Below are 23,237 nucleotides of genomic sequence, written 5' to 3'. Positions count from 1 at the left end.
GACGCCTATTTTCGTAGCCAAAAACTTAGCTTTATTCTTTACAACTTTTAATTCTGGGTCCAAAACCCATTCTGGTTTTCTAGTTTTAACTTTAATCTTTGCTAGAGGAACAGCAGTCGCCTCTGCTTGTTTTAAGCACCAAATTATTTTATCATAATATTCATTTAGAGACTGCTTATCATTTGAGAAACGGTCAGTAACTTGAAGCAAATGGAAAGGAACTTTTATAGAACCCAATAACGCGGACAACGTAGTAATATAAATTGCAAAATTAGCTCTACTACTCCAGTTATTCCTTTAAAACCACTTAGAACTTTGTGTAAATGGTCTAGTATAACGGAAAGCGACTAGTGAAGCAGAGAACGAAATCGGGAGATGGTCAATATCACAATCGTGTTCATGAACAAGAACAGTCGATACATTAATGTTTGGCGAGAAAACTACATGGTCAATATTAGACAAACTTCCAGATTGGTGAATATATGAATAATCAGCACTTTTCTCGACTATTTTATAAGCAGAAAAAAGCTTCAAGGACTATATCGGATCGAACTGACTGACGTGTAATATCTGTGTTGAAGTCACCAACCACTATGACCAACCACTATATATATGTATATATATTTATATATATATATATATATATATATATATATATATATATATATATATATATATATATATATATATATATATATATATATATATATATATATATATATTACGGTGTATGTCTGCAAATTGGTTCATGTCGACATTCACCGGCGAATGTCCGAAATACCTTTTTTCCTTGGATTTAGTCACCGATGCTAGTCATTTTTTCCAATTTAATGCAAGGTTTGATGATGGGAGGATAGGTTAGATTAGGTTAGACGAGGTTAAGTTGGTTTAGGTTAAGTTAAGTTTTTAACCCATTTCTGATATTTAGAACCAAATTTAACCTAATCTAAACTAACATAATTCAGCCTAACCTATCTTTAGTTTTTACCATCATAGTTTGCATTAGACTGAAAAGGTTGACTCGCATAGCTTATTGAATCGAAGCAGAGAAAAAGGAATTTCGAACATTCACCGGTGAATGTCGAAATTTACTAGATTTCGAACATTCGCCGTAGCATATATATATATATATATATATATATATATATATATATATATATATATATATATATATATATATATATATATATATATATATATATATATTCAGTCATTGTATCAGTATAGATTCAGTCATTGACTAGTTAACACAACAGAACTATATCATACTTTTTGGATATTTTAACTTGGATACTTGGTAAATTTTCCATTGGCTGTTTTCAGCTCTACCTTTTTTTGATCCCGCCCACTGTCATCAGTCGCTGCTAGGCATTCATACACAGAAGGTGTGCGGACGTATTGAGAGAGAGATTTTGCTTTTTTTCATTTTGTCATTTGCCGAAGCTATGCAAGTGGGAAACCGGGCGTTTTCTCAATTTAAATATTAAAAACAGTGGCCTTGCAAAAATACGCGGGTGATACCAGTCAAAAGTGATGGAAGTAATTATGAAGTTTGCTGTTACGGAACTGACGAAATTAAAATAGTAACGTCCGAGAACATATGGGCTTACGCGGAGAAATATGAAGAAGCGCTGAGAGATGGCAGAAAAAATGTTCAGAGAGCGATAAAGGTTCCTTCACATTGAAAACGTAAGACTTTACGTTACGTTTAGTCCTAAGGTTGTTACGTTACATGTTACGGGTCTTACGTTTATGTTCCTTCACATCGAAAGTCTTCCCTTCACACTGCAACGTCAATTTTCAGCGCTACCCATGCAAAAAAGTGGTTTTCCTTGTTGTGTAAGGAAGGGGGCTGTAATTTCCTTTTTCTAGGTTTTTGACCATACTGACTCCAACAGTATACTTTTCATTTTGATCTGATGTCATTTTAGAGGGGCTTCAGTTCTTTTTTTTTTAACCTCTTGAAGTGAACACTGGCAAAGGGAAAGGACACTGCATGGCAGTTTCCAAATTTCTCTAAATCCGTTTTTTTTTTTTTAGTTTCAGTTTCATGGCAGGCATGTCTTCTTACACATTTTTAAAAGCTTTATGTTAAAAAGCGTCTCTTTACATTGTTTTTCACCATATCCCATAGAATTAAGACACCTAATTATAGCTATTAGATTTTTTTTTCAAAGAAATCTAGAACCAGTTACTACATTTCAAAACAAAGACATAGAAATGTCAAAAGTATTTTCTTATATCATGTTTTTACTCTGGTACTAGTGTTATTATTATTAATTATTTATATTGCTGGAATATTTATTTTTTTTAGACCTACTAGACATTTTTTTCATATAATTTAATGCTTACCTTAAAGAGAGAAAAAAAGCTTTATTAAGTTCGTCTATAAAACTAAAAATACACTGAACGATTAAAGTATTTTTTAACTGCCTTCATGATCTCCATCTGGAACTCCAATTTTGAGTCATCCGGTTCTTTATTCAGATGAGATAACAGTGATTGTAGAAAGTACCACTCCAGATCATGCTGGTCATTGCTGCTTTTTTTTGTCAATTGCTTGCTGTTCCTTCAGGTCTGTTTGATCTCTAGACCCTGTCTTTGTTCTATTATGAGTTTTATTTTGGCTTGTTGATGCATATATTTGTTGCCTACTAGAAGCTTGAGAACTTTGGTTTATCTGTTTGATTGTTAATGAGAATTTCTTCACTAAGGGTAATAGAATCAGCATCAGCATCATTCACTTCAGCATAGTTATATTGTTGGCACCCCCTGCACACTCTGAATAAATTTCCACTGATATATTCTCATCTTGAACAGTGTTCTCTTTTGTCTTATGGTTCCTTTCAATTATATGTTCAGAAAGTAAGTTCATTGTTTGTACAAGCTTTTGGTATTCTGGCTTTAAGCTTATACTAGCACCAGATCCGCTTGTAGATCTCCCTTTTTTCTTTAGGTAGACATAGTGGTCTCTCAGGTTCTCAAGCTCCCCCATCTTTTCATAAGCTCATTAACTAGAAAAAAACACAATGATTACTAAATTTTTCAATTTTTTAACTTTTAACATACTCATTTTATAGCCCAATTTTTATTGCAGCTTATTCATAAAATATATTGTGGAGATTTAGTTAATTTTTTTCCTCAATAGCACAAACTCCATAGCTAATTAATTCTATGGAGCAATAAAAAAAGAATTTTTGGACCACAGAAAGTCAAGGATCACTTAGAAAAGAAGTAAAATTTACTGTGCCTTAAATCAAATTTATTGAAACAAGTACTTTGCCTACATCCAATTATACAACATTTGTTAGGGTACTAACTGAATTAATAGCATTTATTTACTACTATAATACCTCAATGCATAAATACTCAATAGACTCAACTCTATTTCCATTTGCTTATCAAAGTTGAGTGTCACTTAAAACATGTTGGTGATAGGCCAAAAAACCATGCATATTCAGTGTCCTGATTTGAACCTTTAAAATACAATACAATTAGTTGTGTTTGTATCAAATTTTAAGGTTTCTATGGGTCCAACTAAAGTTAGTCAAAATCAACTTTTACTTGAAGGCAATATCCACACACAGGTGTTTGGAGAAATGATGACATTATATTTACTATTCTCTTCTTTTTTTTCTTTATTTCAAAGTTCGTGTTTTTCTATGACATTTTCCTTCCTTTCTGACAAATTTCTTAATGATCACACATTACATAGATATAATGACCAAATATTATTTTCATCTATGTCATTCAAATCTTTCTACTAAATGGTTTTATCCTTAATTTAAATTCTTAGTAATGTTTGGTAGTTGATATATCTATCTGTGTCAATAAATCCATACAAATATATTCCAACACCACAGGAAATATTGCTGTAGCCTACTGTGAATACGCTGTCTATTGTGAATTCCATAAATATAATTTTCACATGTTGGAAATGTAAATAAAGTGTTGGTGTAAAAAAATAATTTAAAATATATAGCCTATTGCCTATGTTATAAACAAAAGTTTGCAGATCATTGATGCTTGTAATATTTTTGTACTTATTTCTAATCAAAACTTAGGTAATATTGTACAGTTTTATCATTTTGAGAAAAAACAAATAGCCTTAAATAGCCCATAGTGAACCCAATCATGGGGACTGGTAATACAATGCAAGGTAGCATTACAGATCAGCAGCTTTGTAGGAGAAAATGGCTTAATAAAGTTAAAAATATACCATTAGATTTCTTGTTTTATGCTCTTTTCCTGTATCACATGTGTTTCTGACAGTGCACCTTATCTTCCCTAATGGTCCTGGATATATCCCTAAGATAGCTTATATAAAACTTCCACATTGCCAAAGAAATTAACTTAAAGTCTTTATTTTTTCTCAATGATCCTAAATCTTTTTCATTATAGAGGATGTTGAAAAACCAGATCAAACTATCTATTTAAATGTACCAAAGTAGGTTAGATCCTAATCTAAATTTATTCTTGCTTCAATCTCATAAAGAACATTTTAAATCCTGAGTTAAGTTACAAAACTAATGTCCTAAATATCATTTTAAATGATTAACTGTACCACAAAAGGTTTTATTTTAACCTCAAACCCAAAGAGAATTGAAAAAAACCTAGCAATATTTATCAAAGTATAGCCTATCCTAGCCTAGGCCCACAAATCAAGCCAGTCTATACTTACTACTTTCTTTCCTGCTGATGAAAAACTTGGCTCAGACTTTCCACAGAATTTAGTTTAAATTGCTTTTCCTTGAAAACAGGGTCCTTTGAGCTATATAACCTTTTCTAGCTTCTGCAAACCCAAATATTTTTTCATCTAAGTTCCATTTTGCTCAAACGTAAACGTAAGAAGTTGAAATATTTTGAACTTCTTCCATCAGACCTCTAGCATTGCGTTTTGACTTACGGATACGTTAACGTAAGGTATTACGGAGGGTTATGAGTCTTACGGAAGGCTTACGGAGTTCAGTGTGAAAGGGAGAACGGAAAGCCGAAATTCAATGTGAAGGAACCTTAAGGCTGTGTACGGAGGACTCGGAAGGTTTAGCCGGGGATTTATCTGAGTCGGTTAACTTGATGCAGTCAGAAATTGTTAACCTTCGTGACGGCATACAGGATGAAATTTGTAGGAGAGTGGAAGAGCAGTGCAGTAGATTAGGGAGTTCTTCGGTGACACAGATTAAGTCAGATTTTCTTGATACTGTCGCGCAAGCTGTCTATGAGACGATTGATCTGCAATTCAAGGGTAAATTTGAACTGATTGAGAAATCACTTTGCAATTAGCGGGTAAGAATTATTCGAAATTGCGCAAAGCTCCATAAGCTTGAAACTAAGCTGGATGATATAAACCAGTCTTCTTTTCTGACTAAGGTCATTGTATCTGGGATAGAATCTCCCGCGCGTTATTTACCTCACCTTGGTGAGAAAGTATTAGCTCGACTTAACAGTGAAATGGGACTGAATCTTGATAAATCCGTTGTCAAGGGTGCAAGGTGTTTGGGAGGTGCCTCGGAAATAAAAACTCCGATTGAACTTGCATTTTTTACTGAGGCATCTGTAGTTGAGATCCTACGCAATCGCAAGAATTTGAAAGGTTCCCGAATCTATGTAAATGAGGCTCTAACCAGGGAAAGGCAAGAAATCTACAAGCTTGCGCGCAATAAGTTTGAATTGAAAAATGTATGGACTTTACGAGGTGTTATTTATGTCAAGTGCGGTTCGCAAATCATTCCGTGTAAAATGATTTCCGACGTAGTTCAGATTCGCAATGTGTCATATGAACCTGTTGTCTAAACTAAGAAGCTGTGAATTTTTCTTTTCTTTTTTTGTTTTATGGATCGTTTTCAGCGTTTTCTTGTTTCTCGTTTGAAGTTAGAAGTTATTCTAAATTCAACTACTGGAAGTGATAAAGATATGCCTTATGTAAATAATCTACCTTAATGTGATTATTCTTCAGGCAAGTTTCTATCGGATAAAACAAGAAGTTGTAATTTTCCGATCAAATCGTTACATTTAAATGCCCAGGGGCTACAAAGTGCATTCAATGAACTGAAGCTTCTGCTTGCATCTAGTCCTATAGACATTGTTGGAGTTTGCGAAACTTTTCTGTCTGCGAATACACCCCTTACAATGTTAGATCTGCCCGGGATGAAGTGTATTTCGCGTACAAGGTGTCAGAATGCGAGAGGAGGTCAGATGCTGTATATTCGTGATGACTAGTCTTTTAGTATTCTCAGTGATTTGTCTGTATTTGATGAAGGGTTATGTGAGACTATTTTTGTTGAAGTTGTACCTTTGGGCTGTAATCCATTTATTTTCTGGTCTGTTTATCGATCTCAGTCGGGTAACCCAAAAATATTTTTTGAAGTTTTCGAACCGTTGTTGAAAAATCTGGAAGCGTTGAAAAAACCGGTTATTATTTCGGGTGATTTTAATTTTGATCTTTTGAATTTCGATGTTGGAAATAATAAGGAGTTTTTAACTATTACGTTGTGTTCTAATTTTCTTCCAAGTATTTCTCTGCCGACAAAAGTTACAGTTAACACAGCTACATTATTAGATAATATATTTTTCTCTCCTGTTTTATTTGAAGCAGAAAAATTGTCAGTAATTTTGTCTGATATGTCAGATCATTTTCCGGTGAGTGTTGTTTTAAATTCAAATAATAGTAATAAACAACATCGAGATTCAACAATGGATAATTCAAAAAAGCGATATACATGGATTGATTGTAAAGTTCTACGTAAGTTAATTGGTGACCATTATTGGAGTTTGGTTTATGGCTCAGATGACGCAGATGCTGCGTTTTCAGATTTTATTGATCAAATGATGCGACTGCGGGTTTGGGCTTCTTCAAAACGAGTTTCGAATGGAAAGTTTGCGCAGAAATTTGACCCATGGACTACTGAAGGTATTTTGGCATCGTTAAAACATAAAAATAGAAAATTTAAGAATTATTTTAAATTACAGACACCTGAGTCGTTTGAAGAATTCAGAGTTTATAGGAATAAGCTAAATTCAATTATAAGACATGAGAAGAGCAAATATTATAAAGAGTAAGTTTTGGAGTATAAATCGGATATGAGAAAACATGGCAATTGATAAATGAAAAGATACGTCCTCATAGTCGTAAGAATAATAGTGTTAATTGCCTTGTTTTAAATGGAGAAAATGTTACAGAGCCCAATGAAATTTTAAATGCTTTTGGAGATTATTTCAGTAATATTGGTTCTAGACTTGCATTGACTATGAATATGCAACTGAATTCCCCCTCTGTTCCAGTTAATGAGCAACATGCGGAAAATTCGTTTTCTTTTTCTGAGATTAAGCCTCATGAGATTGAAAAATTTATTCTGAAGCTTAAACGGAGTTTTTCTAAAGACGAATTTTGATTTTCGGCTCAAACCGAAAAGCAAATAGCGTCAAGCATTTCACCTTTGTTGGCATATATTTATAATCTATCACTTATACTTGGGTTTTTTCCTGAGATTTAAAAAAAAAGCAATTGTTAATGCCTTACCTAAAGCTGGGAATTCCACTGACCCTTCAGATTATAGAGGTATTTCTCTACTTTCGATTTTCAGAAAAATTTTGGCAAAAACTTGCAAATAGTCAATTACAAAAATATTTATTTGATAGTAAGATTTTACACACGTCTCAATATGGTTTTATAAAATGAAAGTCAACTGAACGGGCAATTCATGAGCTTTTACTAAATATTAATGATTCACTAGATGATGGTCAACACGCGTTGGCGATTTTTCTTGGTGTCGCAAAGGCGTTTGACACCGTAAATCATTCGCTACTTCTTTTTAAACTAAAGTCTTCTGGGTTTTCAACACAAGCTGTTAAATTTTTTTCATCTTGCCTTTCTGGGAGACGACTAGATTGTGTTGATAAATCTCGTGATCTCCGTTCCGATACATTTCCAATTAATTACGGAGTGCCTCAGGGCTCTGTCCTTGGACCTATTCTATTTATTCTTTTTATAAATGATTTGCCAGAAGTTTTGCCTCTTTGTAAAATTATAATGTTTGCTGATGATGTAGTAATTTTTGCTTCTCACCGCGACCTATCAGTTCTTTTCCAGAACCTCGAAAATACGTTACTAACTGTATCTGATTGGTATTCAAGGAATTTACTAGCTCTTAGTGAAAACAAATGTCATTATATGTTATTTTCACGAACTGGATCAGTAGTGTCAGATACCTTCTCTCTTTTTTTGAATGGTCTTGAATTAAGACGGGTAGATCAGTTCAAATATCTTGGGTTTATCTTAGATGAAAATTTGTTGTTTCATAAATATGCAAAAACACTGTCGTTAAAAATTTACCGAAATGTTGGCATTCTAACTCGTCTTTGCCACTTTTTTCCTAAAGCTATTCTAAAATCTATTTATTATTCTTTCGTCCACCCATATTTTCTCTATTGAATTTCGGTTTGGGCATCTACCTTTCCGTCTGTTTTCAAACCTCTCCAAATGCTTCAGAATAAAGCAATGAGGATTCTTTTTAATGTTGATTGCAGAACTTCAGTTAGACACCTATGTGGGACTTCAGGAATTTTCTATTTGGACCAACTTCATTTAATTTCTATCTCTAGTATTTGTCATGATTATCAATATAATAATTTACCTGTAAATTTCTCTGGCACTTTCTCAACTAATTCGCAATTTCATAATTATCCTACTACGCATCATTCAAATTTTTCGTGCAATATTCGCCTGACATCAAGAGCAGGATTCAGCATCCATCACATTGGCCCAAAAATCAGGAACTCAATTCCTGCATCAGTTCGAGAATGCAGCAACAAGCGACATTTTCTAAGACTGGTGAAGAAATATTTTATGACATGCTAAGCATTTTGTTCATTAGGGTTTTCTTTTTCGTTGTTGTAAAATTTAGTTAGAAAGTGGCTGTGTATTTTCGATGGCAATGTTTTCAGCGCTAAAGTATGCCACAAGGCATTTGCGCTGTTTTGTGACATTTATTTATGTACGTGTTATAAATAAAAATATTCTACTACTTCTACTATATATATATATATATATATATATATATATATATATATATATATAATATATACATATATATATAAATATATATATATATATATATATATATATATATATATATATATATATATATATATATATATATATATATATATATATATATATATATATATATATATATATATATATATATATATATATATATATATACATATATATATATATACATATATGTAATATATGTATATATATGTATATATATGTATATATATATATATATATATATATATATATATATATATATATATATATATATATATATATATATATATATATATATATATATATATATATATATATATATATATATATATATATATATATATATATATATATATATAATACGGTGTATGTCTGCAAATTGGTTCTTGTCGACATTCACCGGCGAATGTTTTAAATACCTTTTTTCCTTGGATTTAGTCACCGATGCTAGTCATTTTTTCCAATTTAATGCAAGGTTTGATGATGGGAGGATAGGTTAAATTAGGTTAGACGAGGTTAAGTTGGTTTAGGTTACCTTAAGTTAAGTTTTTAACCCATTTCTGATGTTTAGAACCAAATTTAACCTAATCTAAACTAACATAATCTAACTTAACTTTAGTTTTTACCATCATAAGTTGCATAAGACTGAAAACGTTGACTCGCATAGCTTATTGAATCGAAGCAGAGAAAAAGGAATTTCGAACATTCACCGGTGAATGTCGACATTTACTAGATTTCGAACACTCGCCGTAGCATATATATATATATATATATATATATATATATATATATATATATATATATATATATATATATATATATATATATATATATATATATATATATGTATATATATATATATATATATATATATATATATATATATATATATATATATATATATATATATATATATATATATATATATATATATATATATATATATATATATATATATATATATATATATATATATATATATATATATATATATATAATATATATATATATATATATATATATATATATAATATATATATATATATCTATATATATATATATATATATATATATATATATATATATATATATATATATATATATATATTATATATATATAATATATATATATATATATATATATATATATATATATATATATATATATATATATATATATATATATATATATATATATATATATATATATATATATATATATATATATATATATATATTATAACGTTAAGTTACCCATTATTCGTATAGTTAAGTTTGCATTATTCTAGAAATATGGAAACACTGTTAATAAAAATAATATATTCAGGCTCTACATGTCCCAGGACCTTACTCCGGAGGTTCCAAGCCGCTATTTCAAGAATATGAAATTTTGTGTGTCCCCTGACAGTTTTATTCCATCAATGATCCTGTCAAACCAGCGGTCATACAATGTCGGAAGAGGGGTTATTGGAAGGAAATACAAAGTTCCAATACTGCTTTTAAGTAATGTAAAACATTGTACCAAAGAAGAGAGATGATGTCCATGGCCACGATAGAGACCATATAGCTGTGGTTTTTTATTGAAGTTTTTCTGGAGTTGTAGGTTAAGTTAAAGTTTTAAACTTAAGCTTAAGATTTAAGTTTATATTAAGTTTTAAGTTTAGGTAGTTTTTTTTATCCAGAAGAAACCAAAAACTAAAACTTAACTGCATTTCGTTTTTCTTTGCTTTAGGGAGACTATTTTGGATACAATTTTGGACAATATTTTTGATGGTCCTTCCTCGGAATATTCAATTGTTGAGGGAATTCAAGTTCCATTGACTCTTTTAGAAGTGCGGCAACGAGCGTAAGTGTTTTTAAATTCATAGTCTCTGTCTTCTACTTATTTTTTTGGGGGGAAAACACCCCTGAGAAGTCGTCTTAAACATGTATGTTTTCCTTCTTTCCTTCTAAACATCTACTTTTCCTTTTAAAAGGGTTTTCTGCTCCTTTTGTCTATTCTCACCAAAAATTGCCTATAATTCAGTACATTTGCTTATGCTACCCTTTTAAAATAAGTGATAAATTCGCCAAATAATTAATAAACCTACATAATTAATTAAAATTAATTAAAAAATTAATTAAATTAATTAAAATTAATTTTTGTTTAAATTAATAAAATTAATGAATAAAATTAATAAAATAATAATTAATAATTAATTAATAATTAAAAATTAATAATTAATAAAATTAAATTAATAAAATTAATTAAAATTAATTAATTTTAAAAAATTAAATTAATTAAAACAAATTAACAAGTATTTTGAAATAAGGTTTTTGAGGTTCCTGATTATAAATATAAGGCTAATTGTGCTATATTAACGTTCAAATTAGAATATACTAAGCATACTTTTCAAAAAAGGTGGACATACGAAAAAGCGTGAGCATACGATTGTTCCATAGTGGTGTTACTTTAAACTAAATTTATTCATAAATCATCTTTGTTTTTTTAGAGCTGAGAAATTTTTGAGCTTGGAAGTCTATGTTTTGCGAAGACACTAAAAAAAATAATAGAAAACTTATTATTCCAAGAGAAATAACCTACACTCTCTTTATGCAAAATGGAGTATGACTTCGATAGATTAACATTAGTTTCAAAACGTGTTTATGCTCCAGAGGCTAGAACTTGAAACGGGAGATTTTACTTATTTTTGTGGAACAAGTTAACAAGTATTTTGAAACCTCTCTATTAGCTGTCAAGATTTTTTATTGCTTTTTTATTGGCTTAGATTATAAGATCGATTGCCAATAGATTTCAAGATATATTGGCTGTCAATATAATATGTTTTAATGCAAGATTTCATTTAAATTGTAATATATCTGAAGAATATTTTATTTATATTGTGAGGAGGTCACGGTCGAACGATCATAACGATCAAATTTAACGGTCAACCGGTCATAACGGCCAAAATTAGTTTGCTATGTATTGTTTTGTTTCGTTTTTTCTTCCTTTTTTTGTTTTTGTGTGTACAAAAGTTGTATTTTCTATTTCATAAACATATTTTTGTAAATCTCAGAGCCCAAAGTGAAGCTTCAGAACCGTACTTTCGAAGTGTGTCTCAAGATACATTAAAGGGAATTGTCAGACGACTTGAGAAGTTTCATGACGTGCTTTTAAATCCTCCAAAGAAAAGACCTGTGGTGACACCTTCATTCAGCTTCGAAATCCCTTTTGGTGAAAGTAGATTAAATGTTTGCCGTCTTTTGGCAACTATTGTAGATACTATGGATTTTGAAACGCATCTCCGATTGATTGAGCTAAATACCTTAAATGTGATGCTGGTAAGTTCTATTTCTCTTATAATAATGCATTAGATAAACATTTGAATATACCGATGTAACTGTTTTTTTTTTATTTATATACGATGTTGACCTCGTGAAAGACACCATTGACTGATTTTTTTTTTTTTGGGGGGGGGGGTATCAACTATGGGGTTGAAAATATAAAATGTACAACCATAGTATATAAATTAAACCAGCTAGCATTATCGACACGAAACACAAGATTGATTAGTACCAAGTATAGTACCGCAGGTCCACATATCACAGCACCAACACTTTTTGAAAAACATACAAAAGTGGTTCAGTAGTGTTGCTTAAATTATAACCTAGTGCGTTATTACAACGTTTACGTCTATAACGACCTAACAAGGTCAACAATGACGTAATAATGTCTACAACGTTTACACGTGTTTTTTTTCCACGACGTTTACAACTTTTTTGCTATTTCCTTTATGCAAACGTTTGTCTTTTCCTTCTTCATTGCCCATTCATTTTTGTGTTGTTACACAAGGATTTTCAAAATAAAAGGTCAAACTTTGGCATAAAGAGTGAGAATTGAGGAAGGGGTAGCCCCCCTCATATACGGAATAATTTCAGCTTGTTTTAAGTTCTAATGTTGCTTCTTATTTTCAGTTGAAAAAACTTGTTCTTTTTCCTAGAGACCTTTTTTTAGAAAACTTGATCCTAGAGCCAATAATTGGCTGTTATAGGCCTGTATAGATTATATATAGGCCTGTCATAGATTGCTGTTACTAGGCCTGTACCTACCAGTTTTCCCATCTATATCCACTCTACCATTCTACCCTTAGCCAGTGTTATTCATATGGGTGGATCGAGGATATTAATGAGAAAATTAGAGGAAGGGAACAATAGGTAAACGGAGGAATCTAGAAGAAAAAAAAATATGTTTTTTGAATTCTTGTAGTTTTGGTGCTACTATCAAAGAGATGCCTTATTTTAGAAGGCTATCCTGCTAAACAGCTAGACAGATGTTGTATTTTAGTAATTAGTTGTCAAGCACCCTAAAAAATTTTAAACCTGAAAACTGTTTAATATTTAGAAAATTTAATAGAAAATTAGATAGAAAAACCTATTCAATATTTAGAAAATTTAATAGAAAATTAGATAGAAAAACCTGTTCAATATTTAGAAAATCTAATAGAAAATTAGATAAAAAAAACCTATTCAGTATTTAGAAAATTAGATAGAAAAACCTATTCAATATTTAGAAAATTTAATAGAAAATTAGATAGAAAAACCTATTCAATATTTAGAAAATTAAATAGAAAAACCTGTTTAATAGTTAGAAAATTAAACCCGTTTAATGTTTACTGCTCAAATTTAAAGATTTTTTTATGTTTTTTTTTGTTTTGTTTTTAAATTTATTTGAAAATGTAGTTTTGGTACGCAAAAAAAAAAGTTATCAGTCTTGTTAAGTTATAAAGTTAGTACCACTGAGGGAGATGGCTCGGGATTTAGAACCTGAAAAAGTCATTTACCAAATTTATTTGTTTGTAGGAGTAGAGTAAAATGCTTGTTGGCTAATTTTTCTAGGGTATTGTGGCATAATATAGTTCAAAAAATTTAACAAGATTAAGAATAATCAGAAGTATATAATTTTATCTTATATTATGTAAATAACGGTATAATATAATATACATGATTGGATTTTAGAGCAATATATGTTTATATAATGTATGTTTTTTTAACTATACTGTAGGAACTATTTGTGGATAACTGATAATAAGCGCTTTTGTAAGAGCAGAATTTAACTTTTTCCACAGAGTAGAGAACTTTCTTGAATTAGTGCTACTTGTGTTAAGCTTATGTCTCCGATATCTGTCGCCGAGTAGTCTATACGTGCATTTTTCTAATTAAGTCTTTTAGAAATATAGACTATTTCACGAATTAAGTCTATACACGTAGGCCTATAGACGTCGTGGAGTAGTCTATGCATGTATTTTCTAATTAAGTCTATACGTGTATCGACTTAATTTGTGGAGTATTCTATACACGTATAGACGTCGTGGAGTAGTGTGTACTTGTATTTTTTCTAATTATTTCTAATAATATATTTTTCTAATTAAGGCTCACTGGTGCAGTACTTCTTACTTCATATTTATGCTTTAGTGTGTCTGAACGTCTTGGTAGAATATAATCAGAATGATTTAGAAAAAATAAAAAAAATACTGCAGTAACTTTTTCTGAAAAAATCAGTGATCTCACCTGGGGTTGGGGGGAATGCACTTGATCCCCCACCCCTTCCTAGATTCGAAATACCTTTTTTCGGGGGCATTTTCATTGAAAAGTGCCTTTTCGGGTATTTTTTACTGAAATGAATGAAAGAAACGACAAATTTGTCCCCCCTTCTAGATTTTGAAAATAAATTCTGCTCCCCTTCCACTAAATTTTTGGGAAATGACGCTACTAGGGTCACGTTTATATAATGGTCGCGTATTAGGACCTAGCTCTCTAGGTAATATTAGCCCTTATTATTCCTAATTTATATTAATGACTTGTTAAGATGTTTACCTCCTAATGATACCTTAGCAGTAGTTTTGGCAGAAGATACTGCAGTGACAGTGATACTAAAAGCTGCAACCCCTTCCTTGGTTTTTGAAAATCTGATGACAGTAAATTCCCTTAATACCTTTTTTTTGTAACTATTTGGCTCCAAACTTATCAAAAACTGAGCTTATGGTATTTAGGAACTCAAAGCAGTCACTAAATAAGGTCGGAATGGAAAAAACAGCTGATCTTAGGCCAAAATAGGATAGAAAGGGTTAAGTCAAAATAGGATAGAAAGGGTACCTTGGGATCATTATTGATGAAATGTTGTCTTTTCGCCAACACTCTGAGTATTTGGGTCTTGCTCATAATTTGGAATGCTTTTATAAACTAAGGTATGTGTTTCCCTTCTCCATTCTTAAAAATCTTGTATCATTCATTGGATACTATATTAAACGCTGTCCTATAATTTATCTCAACACATTTGCGATTCACTTACAACCCCTACAGATAATCCAGAATAAGGATGTAAGAATTCTTGGCTCTTTTATTCATCGCTCTACAAAACTACAAAATCTATCTGAAACCCATACCCTCTTTTTATCTCTGGATATTCTTAATATCAAACGACTAAAAGAATTACGAACAGCAATGGGGTTTTTTGAAATTCAATCTCCAACACACTATTTCTATGATCAGGCGATTGCTGGGGTCCACGTATGGTCTATACTGGGGTCCACGTATTCAGCCTAAGAAGCTTCACCGTCTCCTGACTAAATCAGAAAGAGCCAAACTTCCATTAAGGTTCCAGTTTCCCTATTTTTCAAGTAAATTTAATCTGCCTGAAATAATTCCAAAGAATCGACAAAAAAAAAAATGTGTTTTGAAGATTGTCGGGGTGTGGGACTTACGAATTTTAACGCCAAATTTTAACGTCAAGGCCAAATTTGAACGAAAGTTTCATTTATTAACAAAATCATTTTCGAATTGTTAATTAGTTAATAATTTAATTTAAATTATTATTAATTATTTTAATTTAGTTAGTTTAAAATTTTTTATTTAGTTGTCATTATTTAATACTTTTTTGTTTTTTAATTTATTATATTAATTAATAATTATTAATTATTTTCATTTATTAATTGCGTCCTCTACTTTATTTCAATAAAAATAAAAAGTAATTGTATGATATGCCCCTACACCTCAAGTTATTCATTCATTGACGCACTGTAAACCGGTTTCTTTCGCTAGTTTCTTTCAACTTAGCGTAAGAAAAGCCAAAGAGAATTGACACAATAGGTAAGAAATATACAATTTGGGCTATATATTTTCACATTAGGGGTGAGGGTGGGGGTAAAGTATTTGGGAGTCTGAAGTCAGAAAACAATTCGTACTTCATAATATCAGAATAATTCTAGCTAACACATTATGCATGTAGACCCGCTGTACTTTACATCCCCCCTCCCTAATGTGCAAATATATACCCAAATTTGTTTCTAAAGTATTATATTTTAATCATACTTAGGTAGCCTATATTTTATTAGGATTAACCGAACTTCACTTCTTGAGATGCAGGGGGAATATCATACAGGTACCAAATAAAATTTCAAAAATTTAAAAATGGTTACAATCGTTAGATTATTTATTTGAAGTTTTGCGCCCCTAAAATTTCTGCGCCCGGGGCAAGTGCCCCCTCCCCCCTGAACTGCGTTAGATTATTGTAAGAATTAAATAGAATAGTTTTAATTTTGGTTTGATTTATGCTCCTGAAGTGGCCTCTGCTTTGTTTTCTCTTTCTTCTTCTTTTTTTACTACTTCTTTTACTTCTTTTACTACTTCTTTTACTACTTGTTTTCTTTATCTGTTCTTATTTTTATCTGAATATGTATTATTTCGAAGTGCTTATTTTATCTTTATGTTCTATGTATTAAGCTGACACATCGAGCTGTGCTCTCCGTTTGCTAAAGTGGAATATTCCGATATTTATTTCATAGTAATTTTACTCGTTGTTAGTTTTAATTGAGACCCAGTGGCATAATACGGGTTGTTCAATTTATATAGTTTATTTGTTTCAGGATCTCATGATTAAACAAAATCAAACTGATTTAACAAGATTAAAAGCTGCAGGGATTATTTGTCGAACAAAATTATTTTCAGCTTATCAATTCATTAATAATTTATTTTTAATTTATTATTTAATTATTATGAATTATTTTAAAAGTAAATCATTGTTATTTGATGATGTTTTATTCTTTAATTTATTTTTATTTTATTAATAAATTAATAATTTATTAATTGCGCCCTCTATTTTATTTTAATAAAAATAAAATTTCAAAAATTAAAAAAATGATCATAACTGTTGGATTATTTATTTGAAATTTTGCGTCCCTAAAAGTTCTGCGCTCGGGGAAAGTTACCTCTCTGTACTCGCCCCCCCCCCCTAAAACCGCCTGTGATTATTGTAAGAAGCAAATACCTCCAACATCTGTTGCACAATAACTACATTATTCATTCAAATTCAAATTAAGTTATCGGCCTAACGGTTTTTGCTTATTTGAAATATTTTAATGCTGCGGGATCTCATGGCAGAATACGGCCATAATGACTTTGAAAAGAGAGAACTTTCTTAATTTATTAGGCACCTAATTTAAGGTTTGCTTTCGTTTTTTGCATAGCTAAAGCCGTAACTACATTCGGCGTTTTCTCAAAAACTGGGATGGAAAGCTAGTAATCTGGATAGTGGAGACCTCTACTGCCGTTTGATTTTCCCGCTTCTGGGTACCGATAAGAAAAAGACCCCAATAAATGGGCCGGCATGTCAAAAAATAAGAATTGTAGACGAGCTGTTCTGTTTTCTGGGAGCCTGATCAAGCAATAAATTTGAAAAGGAAGCCAATTGGTCTACCAAGAAATATAAAGCTGCTTCTATAAGCTCTCAGATACGGTCATATGCAGAGATTTTTCATTAATTAAAATCTGGAAGGATAAATTTGATGACCGGAAAACCGGATGGGAATCCTGAGAAGAAAAATTGGGAAAAAGGTAGCAGTTTACGTTCGCAATGTAGGCTGCTACATGTCACCCTGTTTGCCAGAAAGGCGTTCTCTAATTCAAAGGAAGTCATACCTCCGACATCTCTTGCAAAGTGACCTATTCCTAATTTTTCTTATTAAGGCTCCCCGGCAAAACACTTGTTACGAAGGCCATATCGGGGGGGGAGGTACTGGGTTTGAACCCCCCCACCTTGAAAATTTTTCCGGTTTGTAAAAAAAAAAAAAAAACGTATTTAAACAAGTTTTTGATGCGTTTTGTAAAGTTTTTTTTGTGACTCACTCCTCCCTTCAGTAAAATCCTGGATACAGCCCTTCTTTTTTACTTAGTTTTTATATTTTAATGTTACAGGATCTCATGGTAGAATATAATCAGAATAATTTTCTCCATGCTCAAGTGGAAAGATGTATGTCCTCTATCCTGTTGAAAGGCCCCACCGCCAATGATGTCAATGCAGAGTCCTTGTTAGAGAATAAGGAGGAGCTTATGAATGGCCATCCACTTCTATGTCATGTAAGCCTTACTTTCTGATAAAATAAGAAAATTGAAATGATTTCAAGAAAAGTAAAGACCAAAATCAGCAGATAACAGCTTATATAAAATTTCCAACTTAAAGCGAGTCGAAATCACTGAACAACGAAGCAAAGCAGAAATTAACGCAAATACCCGTGGGGATACCGTTATACCCATGGGGATCGTAATCGGTTAGTAATCGTGGGGACCCCCGATCAAAGAGCTAGAGTTATAGGTGAGCTTTATGGAAAACAGTCGCCTATTTTGTTGTAACAAAAAAGAAAAATAATTAAAATACTGCTCAAACTAGTCGAATTTAACAGAATGAAAGCTAATCGACGCGGAAAGTCATGCCGTTTGTCATTGTCAAGACATGTCATTTATCTTAAGCTTCCCATTTTATTAGAGGTATGCCTGCACTTAGGAGGGGAATACCCCTCGATATATGTAGTTGCAGAAGTTTTGGTAGTAGGATAATTAAAAAGTTACAGAACCTTCTATGCTAACCATAGACAGGTTCTAGCTGAAGAGTTTTTTGCTACCTTGGAAATATGTTGTCTTAGGTGAATGAAAGTTTCACTAATTTGAGCTATTCTCACTTAACCAGCGTATTTATCAATTCTTTTGCTGCCCCCTAGACTTGTGGTTCCCAACCAATTATGAAACATGCCCCACCTAAGCATTTCTACAATCCAGATGCCCCCCTCGTAATATTTAAATTTTGTTATTCAAATTTAAGGTATATTCACTTCTTATTCAAGATGTACTCACACACACATACATAATTAGAAGGAAGCTTAAAAGACCATTACCTGGGTATCTTTTTTCTGGTCGTCCTCCAGGTGCATTCTATTCTAATGAAAAATATTGTTTGAACACAACACCCTTTTATACAATATATAACGTCATTGCAATAATATCATGTGTCTTTTTTGCTCTTTAAATAGATTTGAATGTGACATGAAAAAATGTTTTTTTGTTCAAAACTAAGGCTCTAAAGTACAGTCAGAAGGTGCACGACCTGCCCATGACCCACCAAAATATTGCCATGCCCTACCGGTGGGTCATGTGCCCCACGTTTGAAATGGTGGTCTTAGACCCACAAACAATCCCCAAAACTTTCCAAGCTTGTATTCTTGAATGTCCCGCCAAATTATTATATTTTCGTGAATGTTAGCTAGCAATGTTAGTTAGATAACAATTTTGTTTCCTCCATACAAACAAAAACTATTTGCTAACAATTGAACGGTGGGAAAAAGTCTTATATTTATATGTTACACTTTTACCGTGTTTTTTTTTTAGTAATATTGTGTGTCTTTAACTCCTACATGGCACTATCAAACTCTTCCTGATTTTGTTGATAGATGAACTTATTCAGGTTTTATTCCCCAGCATTGCCACGTTTGGTCTCTGTTAGGACAACGTAGTATTTTACGTGTTATTTCTGTTTAGTAATAAGTCCATTCCTTCATTTTACACTGTTAAATTACGGTATGTATTGACTATGTATCATAATTGTGCCCACAAACCTACCCAACTTCGTAATATCCATAAACCTTTTATCACTTCATATTATTGATAGATAGATAGATAGATTTATTCACACGAAAGCCTTTTTGGGCCATGGTGACATACAACAAACAAGCAAAAAAGTACAACAGCAAAACGTGAACTGACAAAACATTAAAACTGATTATTCAAGGAATTCTTCACGATGCCTCATACCCCATTCGGATTAACCTTCCAATATTACTTATATTTCAATAAAACCTACTTTTCAAAATTTCCAAAGTCCAATCTCTCCTCCCGATATTCCCATCTGATAGTTCGAGCTCAATTCCTCACATTCCCCTAAAAAGTGATGCAAAGACTCTTCCATCTCTCCACAAATAGGACAACTGTAAGGACCATCCCTCATTCTAGTCCTCCCCAAATATTTCCTTCATTCTCCAAGAGGCATAAAATTGCCTCTTACAAACAATACCTATTTTAAATCTTCTGACTTAATCTCATTTTTAGGTAAATTTTTTCGCCCCAGTTCTCCTTCACCTCCGCATATAGCCCCAGGACGGCGAGGTGGCCTTCTCAGCTTGCCAAACCTGAACTTCCTGAGACTCTAATCTAATAGCAACTAACCTAGATACAGTCCCTACCATCCCTCCTATCCCCTTTCCCTCATGCCGACAATTTCCTAGCCCTGCAGGGTCTAATGCATTCTCCACCTGATTTGTCCATGAATCCTTCCTCCTATCCTGAAGCATCATTAAAAATACTTGTTTATCTAGCCTACTATCTTCTATCGATGACAACCTTTCCCAATATTTAACTATTCTAATTAGTCTACTGCCAAAAACTTACCAGTAACTTAGTACACTACTATCAGAGTCCCCTTTGTGAGTTTATTTATTGCTATGATACTAAACAAATAATGAGTTCAATTAACCGAACTGAAGAGCTCTAATTCTGCTAATCCTTGAATCAGATACAAAACAACATAAGCACTGTAAATGCTTCTTATATTTTAATCCGTCTTCATTTCTTCCCGAAGTCACTTAAAACATTGTCAGTATCCACCTTGACATTGCAACTGATAGACATATGTGCAAGACCATTCAACCTACCCTGTCCTGTCTTATTTTGGAGGTTCGTTTTAAGCTGCTTTAGCATGCTAAATGGACGCTCTACGGATGTCATGGTAACAGGGTAACATGGGTAACATGTAGATGTCATGATAACAGGGAGAATGCAATCAAGAGTGAATGCACATTTGGAAAAAAAAACAGTTGTTGTACGCACCAAGAGTTTCAGAAACTTTATTCGGATGATGAGACTCGCCTGTAGACGTCCATTTGGCTTGCCAGACAGTTAACTCAGCAAAGAGGGCTATTCTTAGAGGAACAGAACTGCTTATATTTTTGCAACTTCGTCACAGCCTCGGTTAACACAGCATCAACAATAAAACGAGGGAAGAGAAGTTGGATTTGAAATACTGTAGCTGGGTGGTTAAGAAATCTCATATCATGTTTTTCCCGTAGCTGCTTGAGATATGGGGAAAAGTCAAAGTCTTTATGCAAAAAGAGAGCTATCTGAAGAGGAGAATCACCAACGTTGGCCTTTTGGAAAAGAAGGAAAATACGCTTCCACTTGCTCTTTCAATGCAGATTAGCATATATCGATATGTTCACAGTAGATAAGTAGATCCAAATTTTCCTTCTGTAGAGAAACAAAAGTTGAAAGCAGAATCGAAATAACTTTTCAAAAAAGAATCATAGGGAAAATGAAGCTGAACTAGGTAATGGCTTCTGCTAAAGAGTTGGCTTTTGCCATGAGACCTAAATTGTACATGTTGTCCCCAAATGTCTCCAGTATTCCAAAAACAGCAGGGAAAAGCTCCAGAAAAGTGACAAGGCTACCAAGTCTTTCAAGCCACAATGTGTACCAGAAACGTAAGGGAGCTTTTGCTTTTTTTTGTAAGCAGCAAAGCAGAAGCTAATGGCTTAGTTGGTTTGCGGAAATGGGAAAAAAAAAAACGACTTCTTGCAAGTATCCATATAGCGCTTGAATTAGGTCCAGTCTAGAAGCCTTCGCCAGGACAAGGGCTAAACAATGTGAAGCACATTGCATGTAAAGGGTCAGTTAGTACTGGTTTTGTATCTCTGCCTGAGCGCCCCTGTACAACCTGAACATGCTACTACCTCCATCAAAACCAATTCTATCTAGCTTGTTAATGTCTAATTCAAACTCTAATCAGAGTCTTATAATATACATTGCAAGACCTGCATCAGTCAATTCATCTTCAGTATCAAGACACAAAAAATACTTTCTTCCACTCGCCTCTTCAGCCAATATCGAAAACCATTTCGTAATTTTTGCTCTGTTCAAAATTGCGTCCCGAATAACTTTGCCTTTACTATCAATGATATCATTCTGCACTAGAGGAGATGCATATTTCACGCTTTTAGCAGAGGATTCAAAATGCTCCCACAATTTGTCTTTCCGCAATGCATCATCAATCACAACAACCCTCTGAATACCCCTTCATTTTCAGCACTTTTTGTTAGGAGATGACTTTTTTCATGAAGACCCCGCAGGTCTAGTTCATGAAAACCACAAAATAGAATAACCTGGATAATTGGTCTGAACATTTGGTCTCGGTTCTTAATCCTTTCCTTGTGGTCTTGGAAACTCAATTGCCAGTCAATTGGAATGCTATTTCCTTCTTGTATTTTGATAAAGCAGCATTCACATATGTGTCTAGCTAGAATCTCATGTCTAGACAAGTGTCTGGCCAGAAATCAATGTCTAGGAATTACCGTTCACAAGAAGAATTCAGTGCTTAGATAAAATTTCAAATTTAGTTTCAAATAGATTACAGTTGTCATTTCTTGCCAATCAGGAGAGCTTTTGCGGGCAAAACTTTCAAAATTGTAATCCCTATTTTTATTGTCACAAGATAATGGATGAGACTAGTCAAACAATTGCCTTAGTGTGCTTCACTATTGTCTGGTGTTGCGTTTTTGCCTAAAATGAAAAAAAAACAATAAATGAGAAAACAAAAATTAAATTTCAGTTTAAAAATCTAAACATAGATGATGAAAATAGTGTAACTTGACACATTCTGATTGGTTGTAATCGAAAATCCTAAACTTTGAGTTCTAGAGTCTAGAACTGGATGCTTAGCTGTAACATGTCGTAACATGTCTAGCCAAGCACCAAATTTTACTTGTGAACGGCAGTTGTCTAGACATTGATGTCTGGCCAGACAAATGTCTAGACTTGGGATTCTAGCTAG

At 32.4% G+C, this 23,237-nt stretch overlaps 1 protein-coding gene across 2 annotated transcripts in view; it reads left to right on the top strand.

Moving 5' to 3' along the window:
* The window catches only part of fmt (phosphatase 6 regulatory subunit 1-like protein fmt), a 74,508-nt gene that overhangs the window by 14,380 nt on the left and 36,891 nt on the right, over positions 1-23,237 (top strand). For both annotated transcript variants that reach the window (XM_089103968.1, XM_089103975.1), the window contains 3 exons: positions 10,788-10,901; positions 12,112-12,376; positions 18,284-18,445. In XM_089103968.1, the coding sequence (XP_088960094.1) occupies positions 10,788-10,901; positions 12,112-12,376; positions 18,284-18,445 (541 nt within the window). The remainder of the gene's footprint in view (positions 1-10,787; positions 10,902-12,111; positions 12,377-18,283; positions 18,446-23,237) is intronic.

The sequence above is a fragment of the Artemia sp. Qi Xiang Cuo genome, chromosome 2, assembly GCF_049724085.1.
Source record: "Artemia sp. Qi Xiang Cuo chromosome 2, ASM4972408v1, whole genome shotgun sequence".
In the NCBI taxonomy this organism is placed as follows: domain Eukaryota; kingdom Metazoa; phylum Arthropoda; class Branchiopoda; order Anostraca; family Artemiidae; genus Artemia; species Artemia sp. Qi Xiang Cuo.
This window is presented reverse-complemented; position numbering and strand designations above follow the sequence as displayed.